This window comes from Phyllopteryx taeniolatus, chromosome 15 (assembly GCF_024500385.1).
Source record: "Phyllopteryx taeniolatus isolate TA_2022b chromosome 15, UOR_Ptae_1.2, whole genome shotgun sequence".
Taxonomy (NCBI): Eukaryota; Metazoa; Chordata; class Actinopteri; order Syngnathiformes; family Syngnathidae; genus Phyllopteryx; species Phyllopteryx taeniolatus.
Genome location: NC_084516.1, coordinates 6,359,932 through 6,373,563, shown reverse-complemented (window position 1 = coordinate 6,373,563; position 13,632 = coordinate 6,359,932). Strand labels below are relative to the sequence as shown.

Here is a 13,632-nt window from a genome sequence, read left to right as displayed (position 1 = left end):
AGAATGATTTTTTTTCCTCCCATAGCTGCTCTGAAAATGGTCAAGGCTGACAATTATACATGTTAAATGTGCACTCATATCAATAATCGGGATGCATTTGTGCATTCCCACCCCCTTTACGATTAAAATCAACAAAGGCCCGGTTATTGGATCGCTCCCCAAAAAGATCCTGAGGGATTATCCTGAGGTATGGGTGTGTTAGAAGTGATTTTTCCTCCCCAAATTCCTCGCAAAAATATTGGGGCTGACATTTTTAAATGATAATCCTGTTCAATACTCATGATAAGTGACTATTTAACTGGTTTGAACCACTTTAAATGATTCTTAACACATGCCACACCACAGGATAATTGCCCAGGATGATCATCCAATCATTGGGCCTTTGCTGAAATTGATCGGAAGGGGGAAAGGGGGGGCGGGGTGTCTGCTCAAATTAGTCCTGATTACTAGGGATGTCACAATCCAATCACGTGATCAAAAATCGGGGTCCCTCACCTGATTTTTATCTGATCAAGATTGGGTGAGAAAGATCAGTTTTATTAAATTTCTGACGTTTTAAATGTCACACAAAGTGACAAAATAATCCAAAGGTACAAAGAGCTTGTCAAATTGAACAGTACTATCTTAATTATATATTACTCAATGTAACTTTTCTGTTTTTTTTTTTTTTTTTAGTACGTGTATAAGCATCTGTGAAAGATGTGTGTGTGAGTGTATGCGCACGTGTGTGTGTATGTGTGAGTGCGCGTGACGCACACAGACACACTCTGCCTCGATTCTATTGGCGTGTTGTACCACACCGACCGCCCACCCTCAGCGGAAGGTGAAAGACATTGACTGCAATGCCTAAAATAAAGCCGTCTCGCTGAACGGCGTCATCAACGATTCGAGACAACGTCAGACAAGTTAGCATTTCAAACGACATAACTTGAAATAGAAGTTTATTAAGTGTGAATTATTTTGTGACAAGCGATCTTGGGATCGTAAATCAATAGTGTCGTTTGTAGATGAGCGGAGTCACGCACGTGAAGTATCCCACCAACTCAGTAGCTGCCTGGACCATCATTATAGCCTTAACGCACACGCTAAAGTAACAAATAACAATGTAAATGTATTGTTTACCATGCGCTCAGGGCAATCGCCTATATAAAATATCTATGTACAACTATATACATACACATAAGTGCGCATATTGAGAAAATTTGGAGGCACATCCCTACCGATTACCCACATGTGTGTACCCCTCTTTAGCAAAATTCCTTAATATCAAGTTTGGTTTGTTTGCTCCCAGGATCCCCCTACTGGTTTGAAGTGTAATTAGTTTCTATAGAAGTAAAGAAAATGAAGCATGAAAGCCAAAGAAACAAATGATCAAGCAGATGTACCTACAATAGAAACACTAGTTATACATTGCCAAGTGCAGTCTATAAAACAACCGTGTAAATCTTTGACCCGGTCAGAGGATCCAGCTCGGAATTCCCTGGCGCCGGCACACAGAGTACAAGTCAAGACCGTGGAGAAGGTCACTGAAGGGAGGTGAAAAGGAGGAAAGAAAAAGATAGGGAGCATAGTAACTCAACTGTTTGATAGCATTAAATGTGTCTGATGGAAGGGAAGATTCTGGGAAACCACTTTGGAAGGCAGCCTTTCTGTGTGCTGTGAAATTGTGATTAAAGAAGCATTTCGTTATCATTTAAATGCAATTTGAATACATCTGATTAACCTGTTATAAGGCACTCACTGACCCCAACATTCTGTTCTGTTCAAATCGGACCCATTTTGACCTTGGACGATCAATTAAACAAAAAAAAACAAAAAATCTTTTTTTTTGTTTCACTGTGCAATTTAATGACTTTTGACCCAAAATACACAAAAAAATTAATATTTAAAAATGTAATTCTATTGTACAAAATTTGTGTAGGCTGAGGCTGTTCTGGTTTAAATTGGACCCGTGTCTGTGTTCATTCAGTGTGTATTAAATCAAAGAAAAATAGCGGTAATGGTAAGAGTCTTGAAACGGTGAAGCTGTACATAGCATAAATGTTTTGCATTTTTTTATGGGACAGTGGGAACAGTGTTCAAGGGTCAGTTTGAAACAGTCCCGAGAACTGTCACCACATTTGCACAGGTTCCTGCTGAAAAATGCACCAGCTGCTCGTTGAAGGGTCAAGGGGGAATCTCAAAACAGTAAAAAGAATCCAAGTCATGTATTTGTGTATTTTTATGCGACAGTAGGGACGGTGATCACAGCCTTAGGTAAAAATGGACATCACGTTGTTCGATAGTCGATGTTATTAATCCCAAAACAAGCAGTGTAAAATAGAAAAAGTGCACTTTTCCTTTCCTCTTAAACATAACCATCCATTTTTCTGCTGTTAGATAGGCTACCAATACTTGGCCCGGGACACAGTTGAAACACATACTTAATACATAAGTGTTCAAATATTTTGATATTAACATTTCTATCCCCCAGAATATACACTCTGTAGAATATTCTTTCATGTAGTGTATTTTTTCCTTTACATTTGTAATAGTTATTCCATTTTTATCGATATCATCATATTCATATCATTGTATTGTCCTACAATGAACAAATTGGCTTTTCCTGTGCCTGACATTTCTGTTGGGAAATATTTAACTACAAGGTAATACACATGCAAGTTAAAACCTTAAAAATGATAATCTAGTTAAGCAGAATGAAAAAGATATCAGACACTGCTAAAATTTTGTATGAAAGTGTATAAAAAGGGACATGAGGCACTATATATGAAAAGCTAGGGAAAAAAAACCCAGCAAGGTGTGTTGTATGCAATAATTTGATAAAAAAAAATTCTATACACTGTACATAATGTTATAAACTAATAATTCGGTGTGATGGGTCATCTTATAAGAAAATGAATTTTTATATATATATACAGTGTTCCCTCGCCACTTCGCGCTTCACGTTTTGCGCCTTCAGTGCTTCGCGGGTTTTTCCAAAATATTCATTAAAAAAAAGTAAATAAATAAATAAATAAATACAGCCATATCAACGGCCATATTGCGGAAAGACTCGTTGTTTCATTTTGATGCGCGAGAGAGAAGGGAAAAGACTGAGTAATGAATTACTGTATAAGGTTTCATATTTAAAGATTTAAGTAAATACGTGTATTGTTGTAATCTTTGTCTCAAATATGTAAAGTATAAATACTGTTTACATATATTTTAATATAATATATTTAGGTATGCTTTAGTCCCTTGAAAGGTGCTCTACAAATCTAGTCATAATGATGATCATGGTTATTATTGTTACAAAGAATTGAGCGCGTTAAATTCTGTCTGTTGTTCTCACCGCTGCAGATGTCTAATGGACAAAGGCTTTGTGCGAGTCGGCAAGTGGTTCTTCAAGCCGCACCAAATGCAGGAAAAGTCGATGGGCAGCAGGTGAGTGGAATTCACTAAACGGCATGTTTTACGCGCTCACGCTTAAATTGTAAAAAGGCATCTCAAGAGCGTTTCACAGCTCGCGGGAACATCCTTCATGTGCTTTGTTCAGTGCGATCGTCCTCGGGGCAACAGCAGCCTGCCCCACAGTATGAGGCTGTTCAAAGGTAGTGGGGCTAATGTTAGCCAGAGTGGATTACGCGTGTTTGTGAGAACGTAGTGGCCCCTGGTGACAGTTGCCTTGGCCCTCTTCTCACAGTTCACCGCAATCGGAAACTTTTTGATTTTCCCACTGGGCAATCGCAAGTTAAAGCATGCGGGAATGTCAAATTTATGGCCCAAAGCTAAAGTAGGGGGGGGGATTAATTGTTTTAGTATGTTTTTGTTGGTGCCACATATGTAGTTATGTACTTTTTAAAAATGATACTCCATAATTTACTGCTAATTATTTTGATGACCCCCAAGTTACGGCTCATGAATGCCTGGGGGTCTGGGATCCCCAGTTTGAGAACCACTGCCATAAAAAATCGTCAGATGCATAACCCTTAACTACTGTTATATTCAGGAAGCATATTTATTTTTTCCCACAGTTTTTAAAACATTTCCCAGTTGGAATGGAAAGTGATGAGAATTTAGTGATGCTCATTCAATTATCGGTATTGCTTATACATCCTATTCCTTATCGATTGTCATTGTGTAAGCGAATGAAATAATACAAATGGGTTTGTGTACTTTATACAAAATATGTGGCAGATCCAGTATGCAGTCTAGCCTCTGTCAAGGGAGCAAAAAGCTTAGTGCAGGTTTTCCGTACCATGACTCAGACGACCTTCATGAATTTTCCAGTTACACTTTTATTGGTCCAGAGAAAATGAAATATTTGGGGTTGTAAGGCCAACTTTAAACATTGAGACTGAGAACAGTCAAATCATAGCTTCTAATTTTCATCCTTCCTGCCGGGATATACGGTGGGCTGCAAGTGCAAAAAATATAACAAATTGTGAAACACTTTCACATTTCAGGAACCACGAAAACAAAACACTTTAACATTTCAGAAAACAAATGAAATCAATTATATATTGACGCATGTTCTCCCCGTGGCTGCGTGGGTTTTCTCCGGGCACTCCGGTTTCCTCCCACATCCCAAAAACATGCATTAATTGGAGACTCTAAATTGCCCGTAGGTGTGAATGTGAGTGCGAATGGTCGTTTGTTTGTATGTGCCCTGCGATTGGCTGGCAACCAGTTCAGGGTGTACCCCGCCTCCTGCCCGATGACAGCTGGGATGGGCTCCAGCACGCCCGCGACCCAAGTGAGGAGAAGCGGCTCAGAAAATGGATGGATGGCTATATTGACGCCCTGAACAGCGAGCCTGTATAGGCATTTGATGCTGTGTATACAATATATTCTACTTGATCACATTTCTTAAACCATAAAAAGATGGATTCAGAGTTAAGGAAGAAGCAGCTTGTAAAGAGAGAGGATGCTGGCGAGAATTAAAGGGAAAGTGTGGATATTAGCAAGGAAGCTGCCGGCTCCATTCATTTTTTGTAACGTACCGAGCGAGGGATCTACCTTGCATACATTCTGGGCACAAGCTATGCTTTTTCATCGACAGGCTCATTATACATTATGAATATAGTTTAGCATTGATGTTAAACAACAGTTGATGCTTTACGTACTATTTATATGGCTTGAGCCGAGGCGATGCAGTGGCACGGCTCGCAAACCCGGAAATGTACAGCATTCTGGTTTGGTCGATCGGGAAGGAAACAGTTGCCTAACCACGTACACTGCGCCATAGTTCAGTCGGGTGGGTTTCTTGAGCGGCCGATCGGTCGACCGCTGGTTTTGACGCGATTCCAAATTATAATCTCCGTTCCACGCCGTCTTCGCAGTTTGCATTCAATCAAAATGCACCGCAGGATTCCCCTACATTTATGCTACTGCTGTAGGAAACTACCCAGACTCTTATTAATCTTCCCCACACTCCTATTAACCTCTACCATACTCTTACGAACACTTTTTAATACTCCTAAACACCTCTTAAACATAGTTATGCACAAAGGTACTGTACACTATGCAATTTTTTTTCCTTTGTTTTTAAACAGTTTTAATATTTTAGGCGAGTACGCATTTATTTTACCCCCCAAAATTACAGCATAGACTCAAACTCCCACGATATGGCGAATTATGCACGATATGAACATGGAAATTTTTTTTTGCAATGCACTGAATCCGCCACAGGTGAGCCGCGATATGGCGAGGGAACACAGGAATCGTTTTAACCCTACTTAAGACTTTCACAGGTGCGCGCCCTGTTTCAAAGTACCCAGTTGGTTTTGAGTGGCATTTGCTTCAATGTGACCAAGATTGCGTCAGTGTTATTGTTGGCCCTCTGCGTTGCAACAGTGCTGTAGGTGTCCCAATAGTTTTGTCTCTATTGTTTATTTTCCAAAGTGTCGGTGAGCATGTGTGTATATCTGATGCATGCATGGTGGTTAAGTGCAGTGTAGATATAGGAGGGAGACTTCGTCTTTATTTGGACATCTCTGTGTGGATATGTTGTCATGTGGCATGCACCCCCCACCCCTACCTCATGCTGAGCCACCGTTGGCGCTTTGAATTATTCAGCATCCTGCAAAGAGGGAGAAGGCGGACTATCACTGCAGCCTTCAGTGTCCAAAAACAAATAGTGCTTTGTGACTGACACCTTTTTTTTTTTTTTTTTTTTACACCATTTTATGTCATTCCTTCCTCCTTTTCCATAATAACATTGCACAAGCCTGAGGAATCCCCCCCCCCCCCCCCTGTAAATCAGTGTCCCCCCACCATCCTCACGCCACAAGGGAGGATTGCTCAGTTGATGTCATGTGACCTCCAGCCTCAGCTGTAACCAGCTCCTTTGTCTCCTCTGCACCTCCATGCCGTCCGTGCCTTTTATCCCCAACAGAGGGCGTCTATACCAGCGCGCGCCATCACCCAGCCACCCCACCGCCCCCTTTCTGCCTTTGTCAAGCTTCCCCGGTGTTTATCTCGCCCGTGTCCCTCGGGCCACAGTGGCGTAGAAGAGCGACACATCCAGGAGAGAATTCCAAAACCTCCTCCCTCTGCTCTCTTTGTGTCGGAATGAGGAGGAAGCTCTCTGGGTTAGTAGCGAATTGCATCAGACGCTTAACAAGGAGGGGGTGTGTGGGGGGGGGGGGGGGGTCTGGGAGGAAGAGGGATGAGAGGGAGGGGGGAAATCGGGTGGGGGGGGGGGGGTCTGGGAGGAAGAGGGATGAGAGGGAGGGGGGAAATCGGGTGGGGGGGCTGGAGTGGTGGTCATAAATTAATCATTACTACAGACAGCTGAATTGATGCATTACAGTCTGTCCCTCTCATTAGTTCAGTCAGTTGTATGCATGCCGACGACAATACAATATGAATCTATAGGGGCTCGTATTTGAATTCATGGCCGTAAACAGTACAGCGTTTATTATATTCATATTTTGACGCAAAACAAAAGAAGAAAAAAAAAACATTTCCTCCTGTGACTTACCGTGCCGGAGAAAGTTGTATTATCTCCTTAACAATACTTCATACTAAATAAATATCGCACAGATGCTCCGCTCTCCTCGGGTGACATTGAGCTATTAGCCGTCGTCTTGGCAACAGACACTTGGTGCCCAGCCATATCCCAAGGTCACGGAATATCAAAGCAGGAGGGAAACATTTTTGTGCTATTATATGTTGTAGATTATATTATTTTACAAGCGTAGTCTTTTTTTCGCATGCAGCGCAAACAGTACAAATAGGAGATTTTTTTCTTTTAAATCAGGTGTGCAGTTTGATTAATTTTCTACATTTTTGGGGCAGTCTGGTGACCTAGTGCATTGATTCTCAAAGTGTGGAAAGACTCACTAAATGAAATGTTCAAACCGTGCATAATGTAACTTTAGCTTTTAGCCTTTAAAAAAAAAAAAATTCCAGTACAGTACATTTGTTAAATCCAGTTCAGTTGTATTTAACATTTAAGTACAATACATTTATATGTAATCTTTAATAACTGCAATTTTTATTTATGTGCAATACATTTTAATTGAATCATTATTTATGTACAGTATTGCCTTGAGATATGAGTTTAAAAAATTTCCATTACCATGCTCCTATCTCAAAACTCCTATCTCAAATCATCTTCCCCCATTGAAATTCATAAAAATACAATTCATCCATCTGAGCTCCACCTCAAAAAAAATTTCTTTTTTTCAACATAAGTACAAAATGCACTCACCAGTATTGTACTAAAACAAACAGTAGGCTACAATGTTCCCTCGCTGTGTGTGTGTGTGTGTGTGTGTGTGTGTGTGTGTGTGTGTATATATATATCTGTGTGCGTGTGTGTGTACACACACACACACATATATACACGGTGCTCTGTGCTAATTCCATATTTGCATATTGTCACTGTTGACCAGAAACCTTGTATATCCAAATATGGTCAATTTCATATTTATTTCACAAATCGATAAAAATGGTCAGTCCACACATCTGGTATTTTTATAAATTATTGACCAATCGAAAGTGTTGTAAATAGCTTGGGAGTAAATCTTTTGTCTTGAGCACTGTCTGAGAAGTGTTGTATAACTCCAGTTTGTGCCATTATGTCAACTCAAAATCTACTATTTTTGAAACAAAAAGGAGCGAAAATTGGTTAGATACATTTGCATCATCCTATTTTGTTAAGTACTAATAGCTGTAATGCTTCATTGCAGAAGGAACTGGTCAGCCACAAAGGTAAATATGTGTGCAGATTAATATCCACCGATTTCATTGTCCAGTCAGATCATAGTTTTTTTGTTTTTTTTAATTGCATCACTCATGGCTCTTAAACCTTTGAGTTTGCGAAACTGATGTAAGCACAGTCGTTAGCGTTGGTTAAGAATTAAAGCCTTTTTTCTCTTGTCGGGGGGTCAGTGGGAGCACAGAATTTGATGTGTCCATAACATCCTAATCAATGGGAGCATAGTTTCCGTTTTTGTTCTTTTTTGTGAATTAAATTACATTATTTTGGGGAACTGTGGTGTTGATGTTGGTGCAAAGTGTCATGAAGTCTTTAAAGACGTCAAAACATGAGAACAATCCTTGCTAATGGTAAACAGTCAGCAATTACAACCCCATTTCCAATGAAGTTGGGGTGTTGTGTTAAACATAAATAAAAACAGAATACAATGATTTGCAAATCATGTTCAAACTATATTTAATTGAATACAATACAAAGACAAGATAGTTAATGTTCAAACTGACAAACTTAATTGTTTTTAGCAAATAATCATTAACTTCGAATTTTATCAGAATCAGAATCATCTTTATTTGCCAAGTATGTCCAAAAAACACACAAGGAATTTGTCTCCGGTAGTTGGAGCCGCTCTAGTATGACAACAGACAGTCAATTGACAGAGAACACTTTTGAGACATAAAGACATTGACAAAAAAAAAAAAAAACAGTCACTGAGCAGTAAAGGGTTGCTTGTTATCTGGTAATGCTGGTACATTTTTTTTTTTGACAATTGTGCAAAAAGATGCAGAGTCCTCTAGCACTTAGAGCAGTTCGAATGACTAATATTGCAATAGTCCGGTGCAATGACCATTGTGCAAAGGGCGCTGAGACTTCAAGGATTGTATGCGGTTTAAAGTGACGAGTAGTGCGATAATCTGTGACAATGTTGGTTGTGCAAATGTTGCAGGTACTCCTCAATCAGTGTGGAAATGGAGCAGATGCTACTCTGGCAGGAGTGGCCAGTATTGGTCAACAACAGATATGCAAATAGTGCAGCGTGGCGAGACAACTTCAGTGAGTGCACGAGTAATGTATAATTGGCCCCACAGAAATGTGACAACGAACTCAAGTCAAAAAATTGCCAGCATATTGTAATGGAATTGTAGGTTAGGTGTTTAAGAAGTTGATTACAAGATGGAAGAAGCTGTTGGAATGTCTGCTCGTTCTAGTTTGAATTGATCGGTAGCGCCTACCTGAGGGAAGGAGCTGGAAGAGCTGGTGACCGGGATGCGGAGGGTCCGAGAGGATTTTGCACGCTCTTGTCTTAGTTATGGCTGCAACACATCCCTAAAAAGCTGGACAGGTGGCAAAAAAGTTGAGGAATGCTCATCAAACACCTGTTTTGAACATCCCATAGGTGAACAGGCTAATGGGATAGGTGGGTGCCATGATTGGGTATAAAAGGAGCTTCCCTGAATTGCTCAGTCATTCACAAGCAAAGATGGGGCGAGGTTCACCTATTTGTGAACAAGTGCGTGAGAAAATAGTCGAACGGTTTAAGGGCAATCTACAGTCCATAATATCATCAAAAGGTTCAGAGAATCTGGAGAAATCACTGCATGTAAGCCCGTGACCTTCGATCCCTCAGGCGGCACTGCATCAAAAACCGACATCAATGTGTAAAGGATATCACCGCATGGGCTCAGGAACACTTCAGAAAACCAATGTCAGTAAATACAGTTCGGCGCTACATCCGTGAGTGCAACTTGAAACTCAACTATGCAAAGCAAAAGCCATTTATCAACAACACCCAGAAACGCCGCCGGCTTCTCTGGGCCCGTGCTCATCTAAGATGGACTGATGCAATGTGGAAAAGTATTCTGTGGTCCAACGAGTCCACATTTTAAATTGTTTTTGGAAATTGTGGATGTCTTTTTCTCCGGGCCAAAGAGGAAAAGAACCATCCGGACTGTTATGGACGCAAAGTTCAAAAGCCAGCATCTGTAATGTTATGGGGCTGTGTTAGTGCCAATGGCATGGGTAACTTACACATCTGTGAAGGCACCATTAATGCTGGAAGGTACATACAGGTTTTAGAGAAACATATGCTGCCATCCAAGCGACGTCTTTTTCATGGACGAACATTATTTCAGCAAAACAATGCCAAAGCACATTCTGCACGTGTTACAACAGCGTGGCTTCATAGTAAAAGAGTGCGGGTACTAGACTGGCCTGCCTGCAGTCCAGACCTGTCTCCCATTGAAAATGTGTGGCACATTATGAAGCGAAAAATACGACAACGGAGACCCCGGACTGTTGAACACCTGAAGCTGTACATCAAGCAAGAATGGAAAAGAATTCCATCTACAAAGCTTCAACCATTAGTGTCCTCAGTTCCCAAACATTTATTGAATGTTGTTTAAAAGAAAAGGTGATGTAACACAGTGGTAAACATGACCCTGTCCCAGCTTTTTTGGAACGTGTTGCAGCCATAAAATTCTAATTCATTAAATATCTTGTCTTTGTAGTATATTCAATTAAATATCGGTTGAACATGATTTGCAAATCATTGTATTGTGTTTTTATTTATGTTTAACACAGCGTCCCAACTTCATTGGAATTGGGGTTGTAATTGGACTATCGCTATAAATATGTTTTTTTTCATGCAAATGTGCATCCATCCATTGGGAGAGACGTACGCGCACTGACGGAATTTGCAATTAAAGTTGTCGTCGAGAGCCCGTCGTTTGCATCGCAGCCAATTCATTTTGAAGCATTCTCGTTAAATACGCTGTATTATTGACGCGCTACAAACGTTTTGTACTACACATGTACCAGGCCTCCTCGGAGAAGTAGAACACAAACCACATCATATTCCGCAGATGTCTGGTATCGTTCTTACATTAGCAGGTAAATCCTAGCGAGAGGCTTAAATAAAGCCCAGGATCAGTGGAAGCGATGGCGATGTATCTGAGACAGATGATTTTCACTTTAATTAGCAAAGAGGAAAGAAAAGTTAAAAAAATAATAATAAAAAAAAGGGGGGGGGGGGGGCTTTGCTGTTTTTAACCACGGCTACAACTTGGGTTTGGCACCAGTTTGTGTCGCCTGGCATCTTATCACAACCACTATGTGAATAAATCCAATTTTACCCGCTGAAACAAAATCACACACAGTGGTGCCTCGAGATACAAGTGACCAGACTTACAAGGTTTTCAAGATTTGAACTGTCATTCGGACGTTTTTTTTGCTTTGATTTGCGAGCGCAAACTTGAGATCCACAGTATGCATCAGTCGCACTCTTGACTTTAAGAAACAGATGCTCGCTAAGTCTCGTCATTGTACTATTAGCATTATATTCCATCCCCTTTAATCCGACAACACTACATGCTAATGTGATGTGTATGTCAAGCCTCCACGGAGCCCCCCTCGGACCCCGCCCCCCGCGTTGTTTGACACATAAACCGGCTAAGTTTTTCCTCATTGGTCTTGGCCAGCGATGCTTCTATAGTCGTGTATATGTCACTTTCACTGTACTCACAACTTGACACAAGCTTATTTGCATATTTATAGCATAGTTAGGATGTCTTTCCATGCGCACATGCAATTAATCATATGTCTGTGCACATCGGCCACTTCATTAGGTACACCTGCTAATAAGATCCGATACTAGAACTGAAATGAGATGGATAGACGGTTCGATTGATTGACAGACAGACAGCTAGATAGATAGACGGCTAGATAGATAGATAGATAGATAGATAGATAGATAGATAGATAGATAGATAGATAGATAGATAGATAGATAGATAGATAGATAGATAGATAGATAGATAGATAGATAGATTGATTGATTGATTGATTTTGGAATTTTGGGGAAAAAAAGCAAGCAAGCAATATTTTCAAGTTATATTTTCATTTATTTATTAATTTTTTTTTTTTTTATTACCTGTTAGGTCAAGCAGAATGGAAAATCTGTATGCCTTTCATGCCGGAACAGTTTTATTGTGTGACAGTGGAGTTTTTAAGCTTCCGCTGTGGTATTATAATTGAGGTTTATTGAGAATCAGATAGTCACTGATGGTGTAGTTGTACACTCGTTCAGGGTGTAGTCCGCCTTTCGCCCGAAGTCAGCTGGTATAGGCTCCAGCGTCCCGCGACCCTAACCAGGATAAGCGGTGTTGAAATGGATGGATGGATGAGAATCAGATTTGATCAGTCGAACCGAACAAAGCGTCCAGCATCTTAAATCAGGTGAGATTTTGTTTCCAGAAGTGGTGTGTAATTTAGATTGGTTAGCTCTTGTCAGTTTTGACAAAATATTGATACCTAAATACTTAATGTTTCCTATAGGAATAGGGTACTCTGGGATTTGATCTGCAGGAGTCCATGAGTTTACTGTTATTGGCAGTATTGTTGATTTTGTCCAGTTAATAGAGTAGTCTGATATTTGTGAAAATGTTTTAATGAGATTGAAGAGTGCCTGAAGAGAATAATTGGGTTTCTGTAAATAAAGAAAAATATCAGCATATAGATTCATTTTGTGTTCTGTCACTAGTGAGCATATACCTTTAATATTAGCATTGTGACGTATAGCGGCAGCAAGAGGTTCTATAAATATTGCAAAGAGCATTGATGAGAGTGGACATCCTTGTCTGGTTCCTCTTTGTAATGTAAAACTTTGTGAAGTGATCCTATTTGTGGTGACTTGTGGCTAAAACTCTGATTTCCTTGATATGTGCGAGGCAAATGTGCATCCCAGGCTGGCATTGCTCTGACTCTAAACTGTATGTTGTTTTTTTTGCCTGCACCTGCCTTGCAGCTTTACACTTCATCTTGTGCATTTGCTTAATTTTTCAACCACCAGGGACTGTTCTCTTTCTCTTTCTTTAACAAAAAAGTGAAGGCCTTCCTGTCTTTCCTCATCACCCTACTCTTTACTCAGCACCCTCCTCCTCTTCAGTCTCCAGCTGTGAAAATCACTCTTCTTTTATAAGTACCATGCGCACGTTTCCTGCTGTTTACACAGACACATGGACGCATATGTACACACACACATACGCACGCACACAAACACACGCACTGAGTCTCAGAGGATGCAAGAAGTGCTGTGTTTCCACATACTCACACCTGCTTACGGTGCAGGAAAATGTCCTTTGCTAAAGGATGAGGAGCATCAGTCTCAGCCTTCACCTGTGTTCATGTGACCCTCAGGTAGGGCTGGGCAATATGGCCTAAAATTCATATCACGGTATATAGTAAATTGGAAGGGTATATAATTGTGATATTGTGGTGACCCACAAGAGGGAGACATTCATCAGGGGCGTGCATCTTAAAGGGAGGGGCCGGAAATGAAAGAATTGTTGGCTTCAAATGGAGTGGTCGGATGTTTGATGCGAAAACACTCAGTGACTGGTTCTCGTGTCCTCATCTTACTTAAGTGTAAAAAT

At 40.5% G+C, this 13,632-nt stretch overlaps 1 protein-coding gene across 2 annotated transcripts in view; it reads left to right on the top strand.

Annotated features, from left to right (window-relative positions):
• Positions 1-13,632, top strand: part of LOC133490234 (mediator of RNA polymerase II transcription subunit 13-like) — a 104,413-nt gene that overhangs the window by 62,693 nt on the left and 28,088 nt on the right. For both annotated transcript variants that reach the window (XM_061800039.1, XM_061800040.1), the window contains exon 4: positions 3,340-3,423. In XM_061800039.1, the coding sequence (XP_061656023.1) occupies positions 3,340-3,423 (84 nt within the window). The remainder of the gene's footprint in view (positions 1-3,339; positions 3,424-13,632) is intronic.